Here is a 27,015-nt window from a genome sequence, read left to right as displayed (position 1 = left end):
TGTCGTCTATGTAGCGGAGGTAAACCTGAGGTTTATGCGGGAAAGAGCTTAATAGGGTAGCTTCAAGTTGCCCCATGAAAATGTTGGCATAGGTCGGTGCGAATGGAGTACCCATGCTAGTTCCAAAAACTTGCAAAAAGTAAGAAGAGTCAAATTAAAAATAATTGAGAGTTAGAACTAGTTTTAACAAAGTTATGTACACTTCTGGTGCATGTTGGTGCGGGTTAACTGATAGAGATTTTGAAATCGCTTCAATTCCTTCGGCGAACGGAATGTTTGTATACAATGCAGCAACGTCAAGAGTAACAAGGAGGGTTCCACTGGGTAGGCGCCCGCCCATATTTATCTCTTCTATTATGCGGAGGAAGTGGGGGGTGTCCTGAACGAATGAAGGAAGAAGAGCCGGAATGTCGGATAGGTGATGATTCAGAAACAGAGATGGTGCTTCGGTTGGGGTATTGTTATTCGAAACTATGGGTCTGCCAGAAATGTCGGCAGTGAACAATAAGTCTACGGGGACTTTATGGACTTTTGGGAGGAGGTAAAAACGTCCTGCATGCTTATTATTCGGTTTCATGAAATTTAAGTCAGTAGTCGTTATTAATTCTCTAGATCGTAGATCTGTGAGGGTCTGAAGGATTTTTAGGCTGTATTCCTGGCTCGGATCGTTATCTAAGGGCTTGTAGTGGCAAGGGTTATTGAGCTGCCTATAAGCTCCATCTTTGTATTTTCCCATAGGTAAAACAACTACACTACCACCTTTGTCGGCTGGCTTTATGACTATGTCGGTTCTGGCTGATAGGCAATTCAGGGTAACTTCTTCCGACGGAGTTAGGTTCTTGCGCTTGTTTGATCGCTTAGTTGTTGCCAAAATTTCTCTTGATACTGATTTTAAGTAGAGATCCAATTCTGGAGATTGATCTAAATCTGGAGTCCAAGTGCTAGGAGGGTGGAGGGTGCGTTCGTTAATGTCAGGTTGTTCCTGCTTCTCCGAAAAAAACTCGCTTAGTCTCATTCTCCGAGAAAATTCAGTGAGATATTTGTGTAACTCGTATTCATTCACACTGTTATTTGTGGGACAGAAAGTTATACCTCGTTCTAGGATACATTTTTCGTCGGCCGTTAGTGTTTTGGAAATGTCAATAACGTTGCTGGGGCAGGTAGCGAGAGAGCTCGTTTTTTCTATAGGATTATTGGCGGGGGGAGGAGGTTCTAATAAAGCGATCTCTGTATCGAGGGGGGACATTACATGACCTAGTACTTCATAGTCGCGGCTATTGAGAGGCTGATCTCTTACAGTACATGGTGCATTTTGCGAGGGAAGTTGGTCACGCTGAAACTTAACCGCTTGCTTATTGCTAAGATCATTTTCCTTGCGATTTATGAAAATATTGAGATCTAGTTTCTCCTGCTCGGTTAGTGGAAGAGCTTCAATCTGGTCGTTGAAGAGGCTGAGTTGGCTAGTACAGTGTTCTCTAAGAATTTCTAGGAGGGAAAGAGAAGCATTATTCAGAATATCTTGCCACCTGGCAGCTAGATCAGGAGGGAGCTCACCAAGGTTTCCCTCCCTGTTTTGGTTTCCCTCCCTGTTTTTTCTCCTTTTTTATTTTTTTCTTGACCAAGTTAGTTTTCCCCCGTCTCTATCTTTTCTTTTGACCTGAGGCTGGCAGATAGTTTCTGATAAGGACCCCACCCTCACCGCCTGGTCTGCTTCCGGCGGTTCTGAGATCCTTTTCCTATACCCCGCGGCGTGTCAATAAGCACCCTCTCATCCTTTCTGTCCGAAAATTCCACGAATATCAACCACCAGCTGACTTCCGTGTGACCTACTTCGCGGCTTAAACTAGACAACCTTCTTGGCCCCTCAATCTCTCCCCCGACACACTCCGAAACCAATCAGCTTGCTCAATTTCCCTTCCATCTTTCCCTCTCCTTTCACCTGGGGTCCTACCCCTATATAAACCCTGCCTGCCAGGCGAGAGATTGCCCTGAGGAAAGCAAGTTCTCTTTGCTGAAACGTAGGCCACAATCGTGCTTTTAACTTGTTCGAAGTTTTTCTTCTCTTGTATATATATATATATATATATATATATATATATACATACAAATGTCTGCTGATATGCACAACTCAACTTACAGGCTTATAACACGCCCGTCCCAGCCCCAAATTGGAGTACGCTTCAGCAATATGGGACCCTTACCAAACTTACCTTATCGATAAACTGGAAGCCATTTAAAATCGCGCCAGACGGTTTACAGGCAAAGTTCCATGGATAATACCATTCGCTCTCACCGAGTAAGTAGACTACACCCCGCCCGCAAACGTCTTGTTGCTGTAATACTTCAATGCAATTATCATGTCCTCGCCCTAGTAACGCCCTACTCGCAAAAGCGTTCTTTACAATCTGTGTAGATCTTTGGAATCATCTGCCTGACTATGGTGTATGAATTAGCGACCCTGAACTGTTTAAATCAACATTGCATGCCATGGCTTCATTTTCGTTAGTACCAAATTGTACAATTTTTACCTTGGTGCTGTGTTAACCATGAACTTTACAGCTTGTAAGGTGCAATGAATATCATGTCTTGTATTTGTCCTTTTAATCCGTGTACACGGTTTTTTGATATGTGCTTTACCCACCCCTCACGTAATTCCCCTTTTCGATGGAACCCTTCAGATACTGAAAATAAAGAAATGAACATGTTTTAACCTCTGTAGAAAGAAGCCAGTGTGCTACCCTGGCCCTTAGGTGTCACGGCGATGGAAAAGAAAAAAATTCGAACCCATAGCATAAGCGCACCATCAATTTTCTTAACTACACGCCAGTGTTTTCTTCGCCTTTGTTTATATCATAACATTATCATTTTCCCAAATTGCACACTGTTTTGAGCTGGTTTTCCCCATGACTGCAAACGATTACCCTGAAGCGAAATAACTGCACTACCGCATGGTTGGAAGAAAGATATACTTCGAATTACGCAATGACATGAACTAAAATGGGGTAATGGCGATCTATCAGAAGAGGTGAGTGCGTCCTCCTACGGACCCAACATTTAAATTTTGCATAAAAACAAGAAACCTCGGTCTACTTAAATTACTCGTCAAACAGTCTCTGAAAACCTTCACTAAACACTTGCTAGCTTATGAGGCTGTCGAAAAAGATCTAAAAGCACTTGCCATGTCCACACTTCGACTTTGGAGGAAACCATCTTCCGTGTCTACGGCAACAAAATTACCAAGCCCTGAAAGGCAATTCATCAGGTTCTACAAAGCAACACCATTTCACCCTATATCAGGTTGTAGAGTTCTTCAACATTCCAATAAAAACTGGCACAACATTATACCTGCTTGATTATGCCATGCAAGAAGAGCAAGCCCATAATGCGTCGATGAATGTGTCACCCATGCGGGCAAGACAACTCGGGTTCATGGACCCACGAAGGAGCTCAGAACCTTGACCCATCTTGTTCGTTAGACTTTACCCGTCCCCACTTTGCTGCTGTGTGAGGTGTTGTAACAGTAGAGGCCTTTGCACCTGAATGAATTATTAGAGTTATTTACAAGCCCCACGTGTAACAAGCAATATAAAATTTGAACCTTCTCAGGTTGTGCAACCAATGGCACCGTCTCTGATCAAAAGAAAAGTATGCGAAAAGTTGCGGCCGTGCTTCCTTTCCGAAGATTGCGGGGCCGCATCGGCAGCTCTGCGCCAAAAATAGTCAACGATAGCCCGGCACCTCGTTCGGCAACTCTCCCCTCAACCTCCTCGCCTGCCCAGTGACCATTGCGTGCGGGGACTTGTGGGCGGCGTTGCAGGAAGGACAGCCAGAAGGGACGCTGGTCGGTGGGGCGCTGTGCTTCTAGAACCAAGCGCGCGGGGACTGACACTCAGTTTTAGATGCGAAGCATCTCTTGCTCGGGGGGATGTCTCGCGTCCGTGCCTGTCCGCAGCGCCTCTGATTATGATTGTGGCAGGATGCCCCTAGGGATTGTCCAACCAAAGAATCCATCACGAGATAGCTTCGCGTTCAACCACCGTCGTCATCTTCCCGTAGGGGAACCTCTGAAGAAGAAGAAGGAGAAGAAGACAAAGGTGCGAAGAGGAGGGCGTGTACGTCGCTCTCAGCCGGTGCACCAACGTCAACAACCTTTACCTCACCAACGCTGACGGAGACTACTGATTCTACCACAGAGACGACAACATCGACAAGAACATGATGGACGAGTTTCGGCGCCTCGAGAACCACCGCCTACTCACCGTAACACAACAGCACTTGCGCGCCTTTGCCACCGGTGTGGACCCGGACGCGGAATGTTCCTCTGGCGCTACTCAACACCAGATCACTCAACATAACGGCAACACAATGTAACCACACGGAACTCCAATGATGCCTCGCATCCTCATCAGGGTTCCCCACGGGAAAATGGTGTAATTTTGGGGACCTGAATCGGTACTGGTGTGTGCGCCCGGACGGGCAAAAATGAAGTTGGGCGGTGTGGCTTGGTTCAGCCATGGACTGAAAATAGAGTTCTTTCACACAACCCCAGTATGCCGCAATTTTTGGCATATCGTAGCGACCACGTCCACACGATCCAAAGGAATACGCTCTTAATATAGCAGCCACACCACTCCTCCACTCAGCCACTCCTCCATTCCACCTTTCCACCGCTCAGATATACTGACCTCCTTGTTCTGTACCGCCAAATTCGCTTCTGCTACCACCGTCCCAACTCGACGGTCACTACTCAAGAGGCCAGAACGCGGCGCCAGTTACGTACCGACCAACACGCATTTCAACTCCACCATGTTCTCGTACATCTCCCCTTCTCGTAAGTGCACCTTCGCTAACCTTCGCCACTCCTGCAAACTCCCCGCCACAACCGCCAATCTTGTAAGATTTTGCCCACTACCACCCGATCCCCTCGCGCTCTGATCCCCTGAGCAGCGGGAAAGCGCACTTACCAGCCTGCACGTGGAATGAGCAACGCCTGATCAATCGGGCCACCCGCACTACGGCAACGCTCGGCCTCCTGAACGGAGGACCCTAGCCATCTTACTTGATTTTTTTTCTTTTTTGCTCACAAAAATGTACTCGTTTCTCCATCTCCTCCTCAGGCACTATCCGCAAAGACCCGCATAACCTTTTCTTTTGCGCAGTACTCCAACATCTGGAAGATGCGACCGAGGCTTCACAGCCCACTTGGGCAGTACTGTTAGATGCGAAGCATCTCATGATCCGGGCTGTGTCCCTCCCCCACTTGTTGTTGTCCGCCGTCCGCATTCTACTGCGCATGCGCGTCTCTTTCGCCCCGTGAGCGTTTGGGATGACGTCAGCGCAGACCACTATAAACAGAAATAGTTAGGCGGCGCCCAGTTTCGATCCCACGACTCTCTGGCCGCAACGGGAGGTACGTGGCGCTCTTCCTACTGCGCTACAACCCGAGACGGGAGAATGCGCTACGAACGCGCCTTATGTTGTTCACTCATTCAAACTACGTCAAGAAGATACTGATACAACGAAGGCATGTGACGCTGAACGTCAACGGAAACGACGCACTGAAACCTTTAGAGGAGGATGTTGAATTTCGTACGGGAAAGATGTGGCGGGAAGCACCACGCGCCTTGCAGCTCAACCAGAGAAGAGGACGGGCCGCGGGGTAGGAGCGTGAGCACGCAATAAAGAAAGACGAGAACCAGGAGGTGTTCGATCAAGTAACGCGGGTGTCGGTCTCTTCGCTGTCTCACATTTCTCTACATTTCTTTACATTTCTCTGTCTCTACATGGTGGTTCACACTACGTTCCCATTTGTGCTTCAATAAATGAAACAACATAACGGCAACACAACGGAAACTACACGGAACCCCCATGATGCTTCGCATCCTCCTCACGGTTCCCCACGGGAAGATGGTGTCATTTTTTTGTCTAGATGATGTTACGTCCAAAAAAAAAAAGAAAAATGAAGTTTGTGTTGTGGTTGAACCAGCCCCGTGAAAAGAAATGCTGAAGTCATTTAACCTACACTAGCTGTGTCATGAAGGTTTTTCGTACAATTTTAAATATTGTTTTCGCTGTTCTTCAGAACATAAAGCTTTTTTTACAACAGAAGAGAATAAATCTAGCATTACTCAAGGCACTCTTTGCACGCATAATGTCAATTTCAGGTGCAGTAGGGCGCGCGGCTGAATATTCGCATCCTGAATGGAGGATTTTTAAATTTTGAATAAATTTTATATAATGTTCTTTGTGTTCCTCAGAACATAACGTAACTTTATTTTACAATAGAATGCGATAAATGTATATTCTTCAAGACATTTTTTGTACACCTAATAGAAACTTCATGTGAAGTATAGGGCGCGAGTAAATAAAGGGTGGATTTTTCAATAGCGTAGGACTCTACACATGTTACAGTCAATAGTGTTTTCGCCTTTAAGAATGGATTGGTTTCAAATAAACTTTCAAGTTGCCGGACAGTTGATGGACAGGCTAAGGATTGGTTCCGAATACGCCCACCTTGTGCTGTCTATCAACGTTGCAAAATTACTTTTAACACTCTACATCAGCTTAGTACCCCGAGAAACAGCAATTTGTCGCAATTTCTAATATCAATCTTTTATCAACTTTCAGCTTCACAGCGTGATGAAGCAGGAGCGCGGTAAAATCAGTTCATTTTCGGCTTATTCAAGGCGTTCAGAATGTTCAATAGAATAATAAATATGGAATAAAATTTAAGTTGGACAGCTGCAAAAAAAGAGGAGGCACCGAAAGCTGCATTTTAATCAAATTTGATACTAAAAATGGCTATAACTAACACTAGAATAACCAATGCGTTACATCACCAACACGCATGGGAAATATCATATACATACCTAGTATCAAAAGAATGTGGCAGAAAAATATGTGAAATTTTCCGCACACATTCATTGCAACTTTCTGTATTCAAGCTTCTGGAAAAAAAACATGCACGAGGAATTGTACTTTTTTTATGTGCAAACAACTCGGTCAGACGTTGTGCTCTACTAGAATACTAGGATGCGATTTTCAAAAACAGGAACCGGAAAATACAAATGCGAAGCATTGTTTCTTGCGCAACTTATATTGAAAACTCACGTAAATGTCTGCGAGGCGTTATTTTTACGAACATATAATGGCACCATACTGGTGCCACAATTTGCCACTAAGCCGAGCCAGAAGAAAAAAATACTCGGATAAAACAAAAGAACAAAATAACTACTGAAAAGTGGGCCTCAAAATGAACTAAAAATCTTTGTGTTACATCAGTAGCACTGAAAACATACATTTCTCAAAATGCATTAGTCCGACATGAATGACGTATTCAAGCACATTTTGTGGTAGCCTAACGAGAAGTCCAATAGCATTGGCAGATTCAACATCCGTAAATGCCACTTCTTTCAACGATTTTCCCTCCAAAGACAGTACCATAAACAGTTATAAATAAAGCTGAAAAGCAATTTTTTAACGTAAAAAATATCTCCCCAGGTAGCATAACCGGTTAAACCATAGAGTTGTTTGTACGCCTATTAGAAAATTTTGTTAGAAAAAACTTTGTTACAGAACCGAAAAATATCTTCGCAGGCAATATAAATCGTATAGTGCATTTTCTACACGGTTATTGAAAAAACGGAGAACTACCACGGTTATGTAATAAGAGCAGCGGCATTGCTGAAGCATCGGCGCAAGACAAAGTTGCCCCCATCTCCCCGCGAGGGAACCCTGGTGTGATGCGGCGCATGTATACGAGTAATGAGAGAATACACGTGTTTTAGCGACCACCACCCAGCTCTTTATTACATTTAAGAATGATGACTTTATGGTCAGTAAAGTGCACAGTGAATGGTTGCCGCAGCAGGGGTAGAATCTTGGTTTCATCGTCGATGTTCGAGAAGAACGAGAGCGAGCGCTGACTGAACCGCCGCGGAGCGATACCCGCTTTATATTCACAGCGCTTAAAAGAGAGGAGACCACGGGAGAGAGTCGCGCATGCGCGCACATGCGCACCGGGGCAGCTGTTAACGCAGCGTTAACGCAGCGAAGCGCGCGCCAACCAAGCGCGCCAGCTGTCGTTATGCTAATGCGCCGGAGTGAGACTGTTGCGCACAGCTGTGGGAGAGACGCACGGAGGAGAGTCGCGCATGCGCACGTGGCGTGCGGACGGACGCCGACGATGCAGGAGGGACATGCCTCAGAGCAAGAGATGCGCCACATCTAATATATACGATGTCATCGTCCACCGTCAGTCTTACTCCGTTCTGCAGGTACAGTCGAAACGATTAGGAGGAGTTGCAGGCAGGAGGTGAGAAAATTCTAACTGAATTAGATAGCTGGTATACCATCGGAAAATTATTCTGCTTAGTTGCTATAATAATACCGTTCGCATCCCTCAACGAAGTTTTTCACATTCCGCCTGTAACAGACCAGACAATCTGCTACCGGCATTCGCTCTGGGCGATATCGCCTCGTCCTCCGCTTCCCCCTTCCATCTGCTTGACTTTCCTTCCTGGCTTTCTTTCCCCCTTCCCCGCTGCGAATACGGCTACTTAAGCGCAGCAAATAAACGGCCGGGGGTCTTTCGTCTTGGCGAGGCCCAGCCAAATGTTGATGGTCGCCTTGTCTGTCAACTAAACATTACATGTTGTCATGGTGTCCGACATGTTCAAAGGGCTGTCGGTAGTGCGCGTCTAAGTAGACGACGTTTTAATATGGGGCGACACAAAGGAAGAACAGGACGAACGCGTCACTGCGGTGCACGACGAGCACAGGAGGAAGGGCTGACATTCAATCCAGCTAAGTGTGTGTTCTGCACCACACAGGTTACATTCCACGGCGATGTTATCAGAAGAGACAGAATTCGTCCTGGTCCCACTTTAATCGAAAGCGGCCGTGCCATGCCAGCTCCAAAAGGTAAACAGGGTGTGCGTACTTTGCTCGGCGTCATGAACTACTATCGAAAGTACCTCCGGGCATTGAGCGACAAAACAGAGTTGCGTCGAAGCCTGATGAAAGAAGCCTCGGTGTTTGAGTGGACAACAACCCATGAGCGAGAATGAGACCAGATCTGTGCTGCGCTTGCTAATCCTGCATTGCCGGCGCTTTTTGATGAAAAGAGAACCACGAAAATAACTACGGACGCCTCGGGAAGGGGTATCCGTGCTGCCTTATTGCAAAGACACGGGGATGACTGGCGCCCAATGACCTACGCTTCAAGGGCGCTGACGCCGAGTGGAGAGCGATACGCCCAGATAGAAAAGAAAACACTTGCAATCGTTTCCGCTTGTAAAAATTTTATCAGTTCGTATATGGACGAAAGATTACGATAGAAACTGATCACCGGCCATTCATTTCGATTGCCCAAAATAACATTGGAGATTTGCCCCCCAGACTGCAACAGGTTTTCATCCGTCCCATGAAATTTAATTTTTGTTGCAGTTTGTACATGGCAAGGACCTGTTACTCGCCGACATGCTGCCCCGGGGTGCACTACCAACTGGCGGCAACGACCAAGTCGAGTACGTAGACAGAGAAAAACAGCGTAAACGACATGACGAAGAAAGGGATGACAAAACCACAGGCGCTGACGAACAACTGAGCGCTTTATTGCAGCAGAAAACATATATAGAAAAAATAAAACACCAAAATGACCGCTAAATACCTAAGAGAAATATCACATTGAAAACAAAAAAAAAATAAAAAAAACGATGTCTCGTAAAAAGCATAATCCTCCACGTGCCGATACAAAGGCAAATGTTCAATATAGGTACAGTACCTGGACGTTCACACAACGCAAGTAGTCTCCAGTACCGTAAGCAAAGCGACTATGTGGCGACTACAAAAGGAAACCGTTGAAGATCCACTTCTCAACCGCAACATGAGAGAAATTGGAGATGGCATGGCAATAAACGGCATACTCAAGCCGTGTGCGGAAGAGCAATTCATAGTGTGGGAAGTGCCTTGGCAGCTAGAGGGCGTTGCTCGGAGCCCCACGACGCGAGCTGCCTTCCCTCGCCCTCCTCAACTGACCGTGCGGCCACCGGGCCGGAAGACTTGGAGACGGCGGCGCCGGAGAGATGGCGCTAGTGGACGTGTAGGAGCGGGCGGTGGAGTGAGGGAAGCGCGGCGCTGGGGGGGCTCGAACTCGGGACGCGGGGAGTGTGGTGCTGGTGTGTGCGTGTGTATGCCCGGACGGGCGACAGCGCGTTGAAGGACGTAAGTAAAGAGTTCTTTCCCGCAACCGCAGTGTGCCTCATTCCTTGGCATGCCGTAGAGAGCAGGGCCACAATGGTTAATGGAGTGATGCTAAAGGGTTGCAAAGTTGTGGTCCCTAAATCAATGCGTGTGGATATTCTTGAGCGAATCCACGAAGGCCACTTGGGTATGAACAAGTGTAAGGCCAGAGCTCGTAGATTGGTTTTCTGGCCAGGAATGAGCAGTCAATCAGCAACGAGCACGAGCGCGCTGCTTATATCGAAAGTACGCATACAGAGTCAGACAGCCAGGTGGACCCCTCCTGCCACAGTCAACACCCGACCTACCATGGCATCACATAAGCATAGCCTATTTACATTCGCTGGAGAGCACTATGTCGTTGTGTTTGATGCCCATTATAACTTTCCAGACGTGGATAAACTAAGAGGTACCACGGCAGTGGAAGTAATCGACATCATGTCCGCTATCTCCTCGCGACACGGCATTCCCGATGAAGCTTGCACCGACAACGGGACTCAATTTGCATCGCGAGAGTTCGCGTCGTTCGTACACCGATATGTCTTGGAGCATATAACGTCAAGTTCAGAGTTCCCAAAGTCAAATGGCTTTGCTGAAAAAGGGGTACAGACCCTGAAGCGTATTTAAAAAAAAACCGACACGCCCAGAAAACGTTTATATGTGGCTTTTTCAACCAATCCTAAAGACTTAAATGCAAGACAAAATTTTTTATCGTTTAGCTTTAAAACTGGCAGTGTGTACTCGGCTCAAAAATGGCAGCGCACGCATCAGCTAAAAAATCGATTTTGTAGAATTGAAAGTTGGCGCCCTTGGAAGACCGCCTCATAGTCTCTACAATGGCAGAAAGAGGGCGGCAGGAGTCCGCTAGAAGTAGGAGTTCCTGTATAAACATCCCCCTCGCGAGGGGCACGATCAAATGCAGAGCATTTCCGGGGGCGCACGACGTTAAGTAGTTTGCGTTACGTTAATGTTGTTGCACTTGTGGCAACTGCTGACGAGAGAGCGCTCGTCAGCAGTAATTTCAATGAGTCAACGATATAAGGCGCGTTAGTAGCGTCCCATTCCATGCCGGCTTTGTGGCGCAGTGGGTAGAGCACCATGTACATTGGGTTCCGCCCGCAGGGTCGAGGGATCGAAACCTGGCGCCGGATAGTATTTTCTTTTTTATATAGTAGGGACAACGACGGTGCGGACTACGGACGTCAACGCGGGTGACATCGTGAGTTACTGCAATGCTCTGCATTTAAAACCACGAGTCCCGCGGTGATATACGGCTGGGTCTGTTGGCTTATCGATCTTCCCCCCTTGACAGTGGTCACTCACACGGATAACTTCTCCAAGGGCGCCACCTACACGCCACACCTCCAGAATACAATGTCGAGGAAGGGTTACCCGCAGTGAAATAGTGTCAATCTTCCCGAAGCAGGCCAGTGCCATGGAAGCCGGAAATGTAGTCCGGATCAAACACGTAAGCTGTTCACGCCGAGCGAAAGTGGTAAGAGAGACTGCACCACGATCATACGTAGGAAGAACGGAATACCATAAGCTCCCGAGACGAAACCGTCAGCACTCGCCACGAACGGACGAAAACTTCGATTTCGAGGTCAGCCACGAGGGTAAACCGCCCGCCGACGCGAGTCCCTCGAATGAGTTCAGTGATAGACATCGAGCCAACATCACGCCGAACAACCCACTATACAGTCACCAGGCGCATCCAGCTCAGCCAGGTGATGGTGATGATTTTAATGCCACCACGTAACCAGAGACTTAAGGAAGCCCACTTACTGGACTGCGCAGCTCAGGACGCCAGCGCAGTGAACCGAAGCGCCTTCTCTATGGGTCATCCTTCCATCAAGTAAATGAGTGCAAAAGAAATTAGTGTTTTGGAACTGTGTGAAGAGAAGATGTAACAGACCTGCCTATATGCTATCGGCATTCGCGCTGGGCGATATCGCCTCGTCCTTCTCTCCACCCTTCTGTCTGCTTTACTTTACTTCCTTGCTTTCTATTCCCCTTCCCCGCTGTGAACACGGCGGCTTAAGCGCAGCAAATAAACGGCCGCGAGCATTTTCGCTTTGGCGAGGACCAGTCAAATGGTGATCATCACCTTGGCTGTAAACTAAACGTTACACCGCGCATTCGGCCGTATAAATTTGCCACAAGACGCATCCAGCATATAACACTGTTCATAACAAAGGTGATGAAATGTAATACAACCGGGCAGTTTTAAAACTCTCGAGTAGTTCCAAAAATGCCCTTCAGAAAGCAAGACAGCATGCTTACTGGCCAGCTTTGCTTAACTAGGCAGGACGAGCATTGTAATTTATGTTCTTTAGCATCAAAGCAAACCTAAACTCTCGCGCTAGCGCTAAGTGTACCAAATATCAATATCGCCGATGTTAGACCATAAAGGACGCTTTGGAGCAACCGCTCAGTAAATACTAAATACGTTCTCCTCTCAACATTGTTCTGATTTAACGCGCCGTGTTTTCAGGTAATTCGGCAAAAATCTGATAAACACTTGCCGGTAAAATTTTCGACAATTCGAATTTATCTCATAAACTCCAATTTCAGAGGGCATGGTTGTTAAGAACTTACCATCCTATCCCCTAAAGAGAACAGGGGTGTGCGCAATGCTTGCCGCCCGTCAGTATGAACCACACCAAAATAGCAAAGCCCCCAACCAACTCTTCACGAAACACAAACCCATCCACAAACAACCCCAACCAAATCCCTGACTGGACACAAACCCAACCTCCCAAACCACTGGCCGAGCCTGGCCATATCTGAAAAGAAGCCCATACTTAAATCTTAAATGGAAGCAACAACATAATTTGTAATTGCTTTGAGAGCCAAAATGCTCCATCTTTTTTCAAAAATTGTTGAAATTGTGCACAAAGTTGAATGCGTGTTTGTATAGAATATAATATTTTGAATGCTATTTCGTATTTTGGCATTTTGAAAGCTAGTTGCAACAGTCACTGGCAGAGTGACTATCGGAAATAGCCTCCGCGCCTATACCCCGGGCTGAGCTTGGCCCGATGTTACAAGAAAACCATGCCACACACCGGCGTTTCAGAACCACCAAATAAAGAATCACCCCTCGTCACCCCTTCACCTCAGCATATATCAAATTCGCTCACGCTGGTGTGTGTGCTGTCAAGCTATTCATCGCGAGACCGACATACAGGTGGCCACAGCGTCACGCTACTAGTGTGGATTCTCCGTTGATCGGAAGCGGGGAATGCACACTGTTGGTGTGCTTCGTGACTTCTTCTCGCCGCATGTGAGAATAAAAAGGGCAGAGACGAGTGGTATGCTTTAGTTCGGTTCCTCAACGTAAATGTAGTGCATGAAAGCCGCAATAAGCTATCGTTACTACGTCGAAAAAGCGGCGACCCATCGGGAATCTCAGAGCAGCCGAAATATAGACCATGAACTTGTACGCCATGGTTCGTAGAGAGCTTGATCATTCCCGAATATGACTTTGAGCCTTCAACAAAAATATAAATACAAACAAGTCAGGAAGCCTCGATCTCTGCCATTCAGTTTACAATAGCAGTTTCAGTCGCTTTCATTGGTAGCATGAAGTGTTCTTGCAGTTGTGGGATTATTTACCCAGACGTTTATTCTAAGGGCTTACGATATTTTTTGTGTCTTCGAAAGGCAACATAAAATTACTGAATTTTAACCAGCACAGATATAAATGCAACCCTTGAGACAAGTCTTTTGGGCGCAGCTATAGTTACATAAAATTCTAGCGACTCAGAAGGCAGGTGAATAACGGTGATGATGAATAACGGTGTCACGTCACACTAGGGATTTCAAAGGCTTTCATCCCAAGTTGAATTGCAAATTAAATTGCTAACGCGCGCAGTGCAATCAACATCTAATGTCATGATTTTTCCAAAGTGACAAGCAGATTTACAGGGTGTAAACTAATATTCTAGGGCCTCGCAATGAGCACAGACTTTCGGTAGCGGCTGCACTGTTGACCACTGGCGTTTCTTTTAAACTCTAACAAACGCCTAGAGCGAGACGTGTTTGCATTCTTGTGTAATTTCGCTTACGAACCATAACGATGGAAAATGGGTTGCCCTGTTGCAGACGTAGTTAACTGTTCCTCTTTATTCTCCTTACCAAATAGGGCAACAGGTTCCTGGTAACTGCTGTGTGGTGTAAACTGAACCTCTCTATTGTAATGGCTTTTAATTACTGAGGATTGATTAAAGAGTGCATCGATAAAAGTGTTGTGTGCTTTTCGTTTCTATTTTGTGTGTGTGTGGGGGGGGGGGGCGTGGCGTTTAGCCGAGAAACCATGTAACGGGAAAAAACAAACGTTGGCCTTCAGTATTTATCTCAATTGGAAGTTCGCTAGGCTTCGTGTTCCGTAGCGGTAAAAAAAAAACAGTACTTCAAAACACAAACGCCAGCATATTTAAAACTAATTAAACCCCTTTTTAGCCTGAGATTCTGCAGGAAATGTGGCTCGCATTTTTTGAAATTCTATTTAAAACCAGCATTTTGGGTAAAATAAAAAATTGTTCAGCGACTCGTGGCACGCTCCCTCCAGATATGTGCAACAATATGCGTTAAATTACGCGAGTTTGACTACTTTAAATTTAGGTTCACCTTAAAGGGACACTGAGGTGAATTCTTCAAGATCGAATTTTTTCTTGCACGAGAGTGGCTTAAATGAACACGCTTTTCATCGTTTCACGGGAAATAAGACGGTATTTCTTTTATAAGGCCTGATAGAAGACTAACTACCATTCGCGGTTTGCCTCGGCTGCACCAACTAACCACTGATTCTGATGTGAATGGACGAGATCCAAGATTCACGTTCAAACAAGTTTCGCTTTCGGTTCTGTGAAACAACATGCCTGGTATCCGACGTTATCGCTGGATGGGCATTGTCGATGTCTCTGTAATCACCATACCGCGTTTCTGTCATATGCCTCAGATTAGCCTACCCGGACGGCTTGGGATCGTAGCAATCACTAGTCAAGGCCTACGCAGTGGATGAACGCCTCCGCTTCACAGCAGACGCTCAAATGCCACGCACTTTTCCTCATCTTTGGAGCTTCTCTCACTCGTGCCTGTATTGTAAAAAGCGTGTTCTCGCCAGGCCAAGGGTTTGCTGATTCTGACCTGTGCCCACTTCCCGCAAGGAGTCAGTACTTATGGCAACAGCGCGCAAACTAGAACTCGATAGCGCGTCAGTGTGAGTCGGCGCGTATTCCGCGAACTCGCTCGTGCACGGAGGAATGAACGTTACTACCCAAAAATGGTGAATTCAGTATAGAAAACATCGGCCGAAACCGAAGAAATTAACTTACAAAAAAAACATTTACTTCGGGGATTCAACTTGCGACTTGCAAATTGCAATACCTAGCGTTCCAGACCACTCGGCCACGAGCCAGCTCTGGCGTTAATGGAAATATAAGGTATATAATGTATAACCAGCTTGCATTTTGATTTGTTTTTTATCATTTCAAACAGCTGAAGTGACTCTTTGTTGTATAGCGCTCGCGCAGTAAGCGTCTCCGAAATTTGCGAAATATCTCAGCTAAAGCAATCGCATTTCTTAGACGGAAAAGCATTCGCAGATGCGTAGTCATGCTGCTGACCGCTGTGCTTGTTCACCCAGCGCAAAAAAAAAGTGCTTCCTGCAATTTAGTTTAACGCTGTACGGTGAACGTTCCGGTTGATTTTATTTTCTTAGTACCTATGTTAACTTCGCTGAGTCTTCTCACGCCTTCAATTGACCCTAGACGCTCCTATTAGCGTACTAGTCAGCGAAACGTCGCATGTCCGCTTGTGCAGAGCTTCGTAGAGTGACCTGGACTTGAAGCTTGATACAATGTACGAACTAACAAACTAAAGAAAGGCGAATTCTTTCATTCACAAACGTGGCGTGGCTTAGTTTAAACTGAGCGAACAAATTGCGACGACCCGTCGGCGGCCGCCGGACTAAACGGTGGGCTGACTGACCTTTTATGAAGGTGGCCGAGCTGTGCAGTAGCGCATTCAATCCCCGCCATTTCCTCGTGACGTCACACGAAACGCCACATAAAATGGGTGAGATTTCAGAAAGTAGGACACCATTTTTGAATTGATTTTCCTACTAAATAAATTCGCTTAAATGCACCCACAGTGGTCGAAACGTTGCCTAAGCCGGGACTCCGGACTACAATTTGCGCTAGTAATATCGCAATGTTTAGAAATCACTTCAGTGTCCCTTTTAAGGCGTTCCTGAGCAACTGCTGCCAAACGTGAATGCTTTGATTGTCTCTGAACTGTGTTAGCGATGCCTACTTGCCCAGAACTTGCCAAAAGAATCGATTCTCTTGTGGCCTTTCTCAAGGACAACATCGATTCTTTGGTGAAAGACCTTGCCACGAAAATGTTTCAGAAGTTTGAAGAACAGGGTGTTGGTGAGCACAAAAAATTGGCCGAGACAGTAGGGTTTATAAGCGATAAGTATGCCTCCGTGTTAGCGCAAAATGCTGAACCTGTCGCGCCCAATAAGGAACTGTTGGCGCGCAACGCAGTCCTTGCAAAGAAAGTGACTGAAATGGAACGGTATTCAATATTAAATAACATCGAGATTAAAGGCATTCCTACAACAAAAGGCGAAGACTGAAAGGCGATACTCCAGCGTGTCGCTAACGTTATCGAATGCCCTGTCTGGCCCGCTGACATTGATACCGTCCACTGTGTTTCCACCAAGTCTAAAGAAAAAAATCTGATCGCACGTTTTTGTTCTCGCGACAAAAAAAAATGAGTTCGTCCGCAACGCCCGAAAGGCTCGGCTTCTTGCAAGCCAGCTTGGATTTGCCGGAGAAAACGACCAACCCGTTTTTCTGAATGACCACCTTAGAATTGAGAACAAGCGTTTCTTTGCGAAGGCACTGGCTCTGAAAAAGGAAAAAAAGTGGCAGTTCCTTTTGACGGATAACTGTCACATGTTGGCACGAATGAACGAGGACTGCAATGTCAATCGCATCGTCAGTGAGGCTGACCTGCGTATCTTCACCTGAGCCAGTGTTTCGCGCACACGCTCCTTCGCAACCGCTTCCAATGTCTCTTTTATCTCTAGATAAACTGAAAAGTGTACTCTTCGGAAAGAATAGGTCCCTTATCCATTTTAATGCAAGAAGCCTTCGGAAAAACTATGACGCTATTAATAACTTTATCGCTTCACTTCATCATTCATTTTCTGTCCTTTGTATTTCTGAAAGTTGGTTGTGCAACGCCGATTGCAATTTATATGGTTTCCCGTCCTATCAGGCCGAATATTGCAATCGCATGTCAAGTATTCACGGAGGCGCTGGTAACTTTATTTCTCCAGAAATAAAATACGTGGGCAGGATCTATTTATCAACGTCCCTCAGTGTGAGGCAGTCTGGATCGATAATACATGAATCATTTTTTTTTTTCACAATGCCATGAAAACATTGTTCTGGGCTGTATATACCGCTCCCCATCTTCTTCCATTCCTGATTTCGTGCTCGGTTTAGACTCGGTATTTAATAAGGTATCCGCTGAAAATAAGTGCGCTGTAATTGTCGGTGATATCAATATTAACTTGCTCGATACTACCTCGAACTCATATTTAGCGTACAATAATTTTTTAGTGGATTTGGTTACGAATATTTAATTGGGCATCCCACAAGATGCGTAACGCAAACATTTCTTGACCACGCCCTGTCTAATATATCTCCGTCACGTGAATCTGGCGTAGTAAGTTGCGACATTTCATATCATTACCCGATATGTCTTAGCTTTACCACTAATGCACAAAACTCTGTTCCTTCTTTTTTCACCTCCGTACTTAACGAAGAATAATTCATTCATTGGATAGAAAAAACTGAGTTCTCTGTAATTCATTCTTTACATGACCCGGATGAAGCGCTGCAGAAGTTTTGTGACCTATTTCTAGGTGCTGTTTCATTAAACACAAAAATATATAAATGTAAAAAAAACATAAATAGCCGAGTAACCCGCGGCTAACGGAAAAGTTGATTGATTGATTGTGGGGTTTAACGTGCCGACGCAACGCAGGCGATGAGGCGCGCCGTAGTGGAGGGCTCCGGATTAATTTTGACCACCTGGGGATCTTTATCGTGCGCCGAAATCTCGTACACACGGGCGTTTTTGCTTTTCGCCTCCATCAGAAAAGCGGCCGCCGCGGCCGGGAATCGAACCCGCGACCTCGTGCTCAACAGCTCAACGCCTTAGCCACTGAGCCACCGCGGCGGGTTAACGGAAAAGTTACTAGAATGCATGCAGAAAAAGGAAAATATGTATAGGAAAACTAAAAAGAAGCCTTTCAACTTAGCTCTTGCTAATCGCTACACAAACTATTGTAATATCCTAAATTTTATGTTAAAAGGCGCAAAAAAGTGCTACTACGAAAACGAATTCAGTAAATTCAAGAACAATCCAAAAATGCAAGGAAAGCTTCGAAACAATTTCTTAAATTATGCTTCACGTAATGTCCCTATCTCTAAAATTATTCATGACGGTCGTACCTTTCATCAACCGGACCCTATTGCTAATGCTTTCGGTGACTATTTTTCAAATCTTCCTGCAGTAGGCCAATCAGTAGCAAATGTTAATATGTGTCGGTCTTCACATAATTTCTATCTTTTTTCCTGTCACTCCCGATGAAGTTCGTGCCACGCTTCTTACCCTTAAGGATACTTCAGCTGGTTGAGATAACGTGTGTGCATATCACCCAAAACTTGCTGCTTTTTGTGTTTCTCTTCCTCTCTCCATCATTATCAACAAGATTTTCGCACTCGGCGTTTTCCCAAGTTTTCTAAAACGCGCTAAAATTATTCCTGTATTTAAAAAAGGAGACAAACCCCTAATATCTAACTACAGGCCTATTTCTATCCTTTCTTCTCTTAGTAAATTATTCAAAAAGTTATTTGCTAATCGAATAACTAACTATCTAACTAAAGTCGACATTCTTAGGCCCTGTCAATTTGGTTTTCGTTCTGGTAGTTCCACTAAACTCGCACTGTTGTCTTTAACCGATTTTATTAAAAATCTTTCTAGTTAGGTTTGTTTGTGGGATCCGTTTTTTAGGTGTCACTAAAGCGTTTGATACTATTAATCATAATATTCTTATTCACGAACTTGAATCGTATGGATTAACCGGACCACCTTTACATTTCCTAAAGAATTTTCTTATTAACAGGGAACGTAGTGTTCGGGTTAATAATGCGTATTCTATGACTAAAACGATTAATCAAGGTGTGCTGCAAGGTCTATTTTAGGTCCGTTACTGTTTATTATCTATATTAATGACCTTTCTGACTCCATTAATGCCTCACACTGTGTTCTATATGCTGACGACACCAGAGTATCCTCGGCTGATAAATCTTTGTCCAATCTTACGTCTAACCTAAATATTTTTTTGGCTAAACTAATTGGTACCTCATGAACCACCTAATAATCAATCCATCAAAAACTAAATTTATGATTTTAGACCGCCTCAGAAGCGTTTATCATATATTCCAACCATTTCACTGTGTTCGAATACCATAACCCCATGTGACAGTGTCCTTTTTCTTGGCGACGCAAGCGCCCGTTACGTGGATGCTGCCGAATATGCGAGCAGAAGAGAATTCGCCGTGGTTGTCATCGATGCTGCGGGCAGCATCAGAGCGGCGGCCAGCACGGCGAGCAGTACATCCGAAGAGGCCGAAGAGGTGGCCATTGCACTGGCCATTAAAGACCCGGGCTGCCGCACTGTCCTCAGCGATTCGAGGCAGGCAATCAGGAATTTTGCCCGAGGCAGGGTCTCTGCTGCTGCGACGAAGATTTTAAACGAGATACCGAGACACCGGGAGAGGGCAAGAATAAAATGGTTTCCGGCACACGCAGGGGAAGTGTCGGAGACCAACGCCAACCATAACGAAACTGCACACACCCGCGCGCGCGAACTATCGGACCGCGCCGGGTCAAGTGGTGATCACTTGTGGTTCAGTACAAGAGACCGAATGACCAGCTTCAACGAGATAACCAAGGCCTATCGGCTCGCCAGACGCACGCTCCCGCCGCCCTGTAAAGGGCTGAGCAGGGAGCAGGCAGTCATATATAGGCAGCTCCAAACACGAACGGTCATGAACCCGGCTTTCATGCACAAGATTTTCCCGGAGGCACACCCCGACGGTACGTGCAGGGTGTGTCGCAACGCTCCCGCGACTCTTGAGCACATCGTCTGGGACTGTCTGAACTTCCCAGTAGATTCTACATCAGGAAGGCTTCCGCCCACCTTTGAAGAGGCTAAGCGATCTGGCAACCAAGACCTCCAACTCGAGGCCGTCCAGCGGGTCATCGTGGCATTGGCCAGGCAGGAGACTTCGCAGCCCGGTAACGGGCGGGGGGCCTCTAACCCTGGTGGGGACAGCGAGGACGACACTGGCCAAGTCTGAAGTCCTAACTTGGACTTCAACCGCAGGCACAATAAATGTTTTTCCAATCCAATTGGAGTGTTCATCGACTCGCATCTTAAATTTCATAAACACATTGATCACCTTAGAAATAAGACTGCTTTTGGCATTCGAGCTCTCATAAAATCCCGCCCATTTTTTTCACGCCAAGCCCTTATGTCTCTTTATTTTGCTTTCGTTCATAGTCATATCACATATGGTATTTTTGCATGGGGTAACACCTATGATTGTTATCTGGCACCGTTACAACATATCCAAAATCAGGCTCTTCGCATCATTACTAACAGCTCATTCCGTGCTAACGCCTGTGTTTTGCTTCAACAGAATAATGTCTTTTCGGTTAAAAATTCATTCTATTACAACATAGCCACGTTTTTGTTTCAACTGCGCGTTAATAATGTATCGTGCCAATTTATTGACAGACAACTATTCCAAAATAACAACTCCACCAGATTTGCAGCCAACAAAAATTACTTATTGCCCCTAGTCCGTACTAACTATGGTCAGATGACATCCGCTTTTTCAACTATCTCATACTGGAATAGTCTTTCGGCAGAACTAAAATCTTCATCATCATTCTTCTCCTTCAAACACTTGCTAAAAACGCTTTTGTTGAATCGATGAATGTATTGTTTTCATTATCTGTATTGCTATGTTACTGTTAATTTCATTGCCCAAGTTTTCTGAGCTCAGCTAGATTGCATGTGTAATGCAAGTCTATACTTAATGTAATTTTTTGCTGTCAACCTTTTTACCTTGTTTGAATTAGTATTGTGCTAGCAATGTGCAACACGTATTCTTTCTCGCATTTTTGTTTAACCGATTTCTTCACTTATTTATTCTGCATTAGCGCTGCCTAAGCTGTGTTCATTGTTTTTAATTACTGTTCTTTTTGTTTTGCTGCTTCCTGTGTATTCTTTATTTTGTAATAATTAATCAAGGGTCCCGCTGCAGTCTGTTGACTTTGGGACCCTTGTCTGTATACTAACTTGCATGTATTTCACACCATTGGAAATAATAAAGAATTCAAATTCAAATTCACGAGTACTAACCCTATTAGGCATTTGGTTATGGTGAGTGAAGCACATTTTTGGAGTAGGGGATTCCTGTCGTGATTTCAAAATGGGATGTATATAAATGACGCACAAAATGCCAAAGGACAGCCGCAAACTCATAACTATTTAAGGTGTCGTGACACAAGATTTGGAAGGTGAGTTAACTTCGGAGATAGATTGGTGTGAAAGAACATACATCATCTGCAAAATATAAGAGGCAAGTACTGTCTAGAACATATTTAAAATCAATTCTAAAGTGTGCGGAACGCAACCGAACAGCCAGCGGAGTACATCGTGCAATCTACATTCCCAGGATGTGGAGTAAATAAAGACATCCAAACACGCCACAAGTTTGTGTTGGCCGCTTCCTCACTGCGGCGTTTCTCGCCGACTCGCCGCTCTCGAGCAAGCAACGAACGACCCGATAATTGATGGCGGAGGCGCCGGCATTTCTTTGGCCCAACGGCCAGCTGGCCGAGACCTAAGTTCTACAGCTATCCCATTCACTCTATATTTATTGCTTTTTTAGCGTGAGCTACACTGCCCGAGGTTACGCAGTATCGCGTCGCTCCTGGAGAGACGTGCAGCGCATGCGCGAGGAGCAGTGACGTACTGCGCCCAGAACGTTTCTCGGTGCCCGGCGTCTCTCACACACCCCATGAGCCCAGCGTCTTCACCAACCTCTGTTTCACACATTGCGCCCCGGTCCACTTGATGATCATGCGAGGGGTGGCCGGGTGTGGAACCGATGGCTCGTGCGTCGCGGCAACACCAGCGTGCGCCTGTGGAACCAGCTTAGCGCTGGAGCGATTGGTGACGCTTCGCCAGAGCCGCGTGATAAATATACATGTGTCACATAATGCGTATACCGTGTGTGTGTCATTGAAGCAGCCGTAAGCATGACAACCAAGCTACTCCTAGACAACCAGGAAAGCCAAGAATAACCAGCTCAACCTTAGCTCACGCGACGTATAGCCTGGCATAGCCGAGCTAAGCCACTGCTAAATTTTATTACACTGGACGCGAAAACCCGCCGGGGACACGAAAAGCGCACGAGCGAGCCGCAGGGTCACTGTGCAGGCTACGGCCACGGCCACGATGTGGACCAGGCAGGCGCAGGTAGCTAGAGCGATGGCTTGTTACCGCTGCACGAAATGGAACTCAAGCCCCAAACAAGGCAGCACATACGACAAAGGAGTTAATGATGCAATGGCAAATTGCATTGAAAATCGTCATCTGCACCGCTTACGAGAGCGCCAATTGAATATTCGGCGCAGTGTTAATCCTAATACATCTGTTTGTGGACGCGTAGGCAGACCGGCCGGCTGCTCCCACCACGCGTCTCCCCATCCACTGCCTTGAGCTTCGCGCGTCGATCTCTAGCCGCGGCAGCAGTTTGCACTCGCGATGCCTGTATCACGCGCACGTCGCTTTTTAATTAAACGACTGACGAGATCAATAGTAGGGGCATTAGCAGAAACTTCCGCCGACGCGGAATCGACAGTGCTACGGCAGCTCTACTCAGTTATATCCGTTCCACAGTCACGTAGGCAGCTTCGTTCATACCAAATACAGCTTTTTGCGGCACTAGCTGAAGCCGAAACTGCTAATGGCCGCATTGAAAACGTCTCTATTAAATCATTGTCGCGCGCTGAAGCAAATGAACGAGGTTTCCACACGTGATGAATAGGTCATTAGCTACTTATCGCAACAAAAGAAAAGATGCAAAATATTTGGGCCAGTACCCGTTCAATAATACCGAGAAATCCCACTGAAATACCCTTGCACATCCACAGAAACGTGTTTTAAATAAAACATAACCTAACACACTATAATAAACGAATGTCGAAAAATGTTATTTATTTTCGAAAAGGTACGGGAAGAATTCGATCACACAGGCGCTTGCGTGTGTAAAATACGTCCCAGTTAATTTACGGGCGATAACGCAAGGGTCGTGCGCAGTGTGATTGTTTTTGTTTTTTTTATTCTTTCTAAAAGGACCCAGCGCAATTTTATAAGCATGTGGCAACTGTACGGGTATTCACGGGTCTTGTCACTTCTTACCCGTCTCATGTAGTAAAATTATATGTTTAATTGACCAACTCGCCACGTTCAAAAAGCTTCCTTTTACGTTCCCGAAATGGCAGACGACTGCAGTAATGAATAAGAAAAGTGCAATTTGTTGAAACAATGTTTATAACACGCTTCACGCTCAAGCGGTGACAACGGCAGCGATGTTTCGTGGAACTAAACTAACGCGTTATCCCGTAACGGCCGCTGAATATTGCGTGTCTAGATAAAATCCGCAAGCAGAGGTAACTATGCCACTGCTTACTGCCAAGCAAGTGCTCATATTCGGTGTGCAGCCCGCGTCTTCCGCCGCGCGCAACATGAACGAGCAGATGAGGCGAGAGCGCCATCCCCTCTAGGAGCGGTTCGTCCCGTCGTCGCCAGGGGTCGACTGTGTTCGACCTCGGGGGGAATAGCACTTGGCAACTTCCAAAAAAGCCCCTCACCTCCCAGAATGCCACTCGGCCTATCAATAGCAGTGCCCGTGGGAACCGCGCTACGGCAGACAGGGACACGAGTCTGCCGCACCCGCTTCAAATTGTCCGCTCATGTCCCGGCATGCACTGCAAGAGCCCCTGCAATCCTATACATTTGATTAACATGCCCGAATAGCACAGTCGGATAGATGTGGCTTCATAACGCGAGAAACCGAGGTTCAATTCCGACGACGGGCAGCAGCTTCTTTTCTCTGCGCGCTTGGATTTTTAGAACACCGTCACGAGCTTCCACGGCAGAAATAAGCCTGGCTTGAGAAAATGGCGGATCCAAAACACACGTAGCAATAGATGTAAACGAAGCTTTACATTTACACTAAAATCATCGCTTTTACTGTGTACAGATATTTTTCTAGTCATTGGAAACGTCGCAGAAAAGGGTTGTCACCATGGGGCTCACGTTTAAAGTCCTGTTTATATTCGCGGTTCGCACAGCCCCCTTCCTCGCCATAACGCTGCTTAGACGCCGCCAGCTCAATACGCAGAAAACGTTGTAGCGGAAGCCTCGCGGCACCACCGCCCATGCGCCTCCCTCCGATGAGTCCTTTGCCGTTCTCTCCCCTATACTGCCTGCCTGTCGAAAAGAATGCTCCATTTGTAACAGACGCTTCCTAGCGACGCCACCGTTCGTTCTCTCGTTGGGAAACTCACTCAACCTACTCCTCGTTTGACAATAAACAGCCTTGCATTGAAACTGAAAACCAGCACAACGTGTGTATTGTTGCCTCTTCACAAGCCGACCTCCGGAGATGTTACAACATGATACGCCTATTAAATGGGCTTCCCCGCCGCCAGTTGGCTTCTGTCCCAGCGGCCGCGATACCCCGAGGCCAGCGTTATGGGGAGTAAGGCCGAACCGTTCCGTCCGCCCCGCAAGAAAGCAGCAGCAACAGCAGCAGCAGTACCAGCCACCCCCAGCAAACACGAGATGAGAGCCAAAGAACGCTTTGCCTTAAAATTGATGGTCGAAATTCGTACTTCAGAATCTCCGGCGAGGTACGGCACTCTGATTGTTAGCACTTGCGGCGACAACTGCGAACGGCGAGCGGCTTTGAGGAGGAGCTTTTATGCCCTTATTAAGACACCTTACAAAGGGCGGCTCATCTTATTTGCGATGTTCTGGTAGAAAGTTTAAATTGTGATTCCAATTGTGAAGCTTGAGCTCCACCACGCTTTTTATCTGTGGGCGCTGATTTTTGAAGTCAGTGTTATAAACTGACGAAATAAGCCCGCAGACAAGTGACTTTGCGAAATATGAGCGCTGTAGGATTCCTAACATTGTGAACTTCTGTCGTCTTAGAAAGAGATTGAGAGAGAGAGAGTATAAGAAGCTTCGCAATGTGTAATAAAAAAGTGTTTTCACGGTGCGCCCTGAAGCCTATCGCCCTCCCTGTCGCAAGCGCAAGCATTGAAAGGGCCTTGTCAATGATGAGCATTATCAGTGGACCGTTGCAAGCAGTGACAGTGACCTCCGAACTAAGTGTGCGCCTATTATAACAAACTTTAGGTATTAATGCGCTCAGCTACACGTGTTTTATTCCAGTATTTCTGCTTGTTTGCATATTGCCACGAACCATGTTTAGGGTTTGTTTATTTATGTTTTGCTTTTGCTGACCGGCTGCGCCGGGATATGTTATCTGTGTTATCCGTGGTACAAGTGAAGCGCATGTTCCATTCTTTATGCCGTATCTCTTTTCATAGGGAGAGTGCTGCGAACTAGCGTCACCAGCCTAGCCGAGAATATTCTTCATTGATCTACAGTGTTCTGGATACAATTCGACTATTCGAGAAACCCTCGCGCCGAGTGATAAATTCTCGCGGAGCAGATTTAGCGGCATTCGACTCGCCGAAGCTCGCATCTTCACGTCACTTTGTTGACTGCTGCTTCTCCGCCTGTGTATTCTTTGAGCGGTTAGGGGAGCCCAAGTTTGCTCCAATAATTTGTTTTCTTTGAAGACAAGTGCGTCGTCTTTAGCTTCGTTACAATATCTGTGTGTGCATGCCACCTTTGCACACAATTAAAATGGGTGAGACTGTTGATCTCCTGGGCGCAAGTGTTTGTCTCTTTCTTGTCTTATTCAGCCTGTTGCGCTGCCGCTTTTTTTGAAATTTTTGTTCCAATCAGCTGAAGTTTCAACTCTGCTTTATCGTTTTATCAAAGCTTTTGAAGCATTGAGAATACAGAAAAGGCTCCGTACTTCGGAGAATTGAAGATTTAAGAGCAAAAACGCCGACAAACAAATTTTCTCACAAAAAATGAGCTGCGAAAGCGCACCAAAAGAACAAGAACAAATGCTAAGCTACGTGGATCTTTACATGGCTACTGCAAGCTGCGGGATATATATACATCTGGGCGCTTAATTCGCCCCCTAATAGATCGTCAAAGGCTGTGGCAATGACGGTGCAAGTTGCCCTTTTGTTATTTTCGAACGAAACCCAGCAGAAGAGATTTTATTTTTTCATGGATTCAGCACCTCCGAATTCATTGTTCCTTTCCTACCGCACCGAACTTCAAACACAAGCTGAAGACAAATACAAAATCACTCAAGGACATTCCACATTTTCTGTAGGGCAGTGTGCTGAAGAAAAGTCGGGTGTAATAAATACTGTCGAAGTAAAATCTAAGCATGGTTAAGCGTGAGGCTTTTTGCGCAATCTGCAATTTTGTTATAGTTACATACTTTC

The 27,015-nt window shown here is 46.0% G+C and overlaps 2 protein-coding genes across 3 annotated transcripts in view; both read right to left on the bottom strand.

The window, feature by feature from the left end:
• LOC144149677 (pancreatic triacylglycerol lipase-like) overlaps positions 1-6,949 on the bottom strand; it is a 42,425-nt gene extending 35,476 nt beyond the window's left edge. Inside the window, exons 1-2 of the mRNA XM_077681332.1 lie at positions 6,870-6,949; positions 3,179-3,243 (exon numbers count right to left, since the gene is read on the bottom strand). Coding sequence (XP_077537458.1) covers positions 3,179-3,243; positions 6,870-6,924 — 120 coding nt within the window. The 5' untranslated portion in view covers positions 6,925-6,949. The remainder of the gene's footprint in view (positions 1-3,178; positions 3,244-6,869) is intronic.
• LOC144149144 (uncharacterized) overlaps positions 1-27,015 on the bottom strand; it is a 580,336-nt gene that overhangs the window by 374,618 nt on the left and 178,703 nt on the right. The gene's annotated exons all lie outside the window — the stretch shown is intronic.

Source organism: Haemaphysalis longicornis, unplaced genomic scaffold (genome assembly GCF_048455015.1).
Source record: "Haemaphysalis longicornis isolate Haplotype H1 unplaced genomic scaffold, Haemaphysalis longicornis Haplotype H1 scaffold_8, whole genome shotgun sequence".
In the NCBI taxonomy this organism is placed as follows: Eukaryota; Metazoa; Arthropoda; class Arachnida; order Ixodida; family Ixodidae; genus Haemaphysalis; species Haemaphysalis longicornis.
Note: the sequence above shows the minus strand (reverse complement) of the source record. Positions and strands in the feature narration are given on the sequence as shown.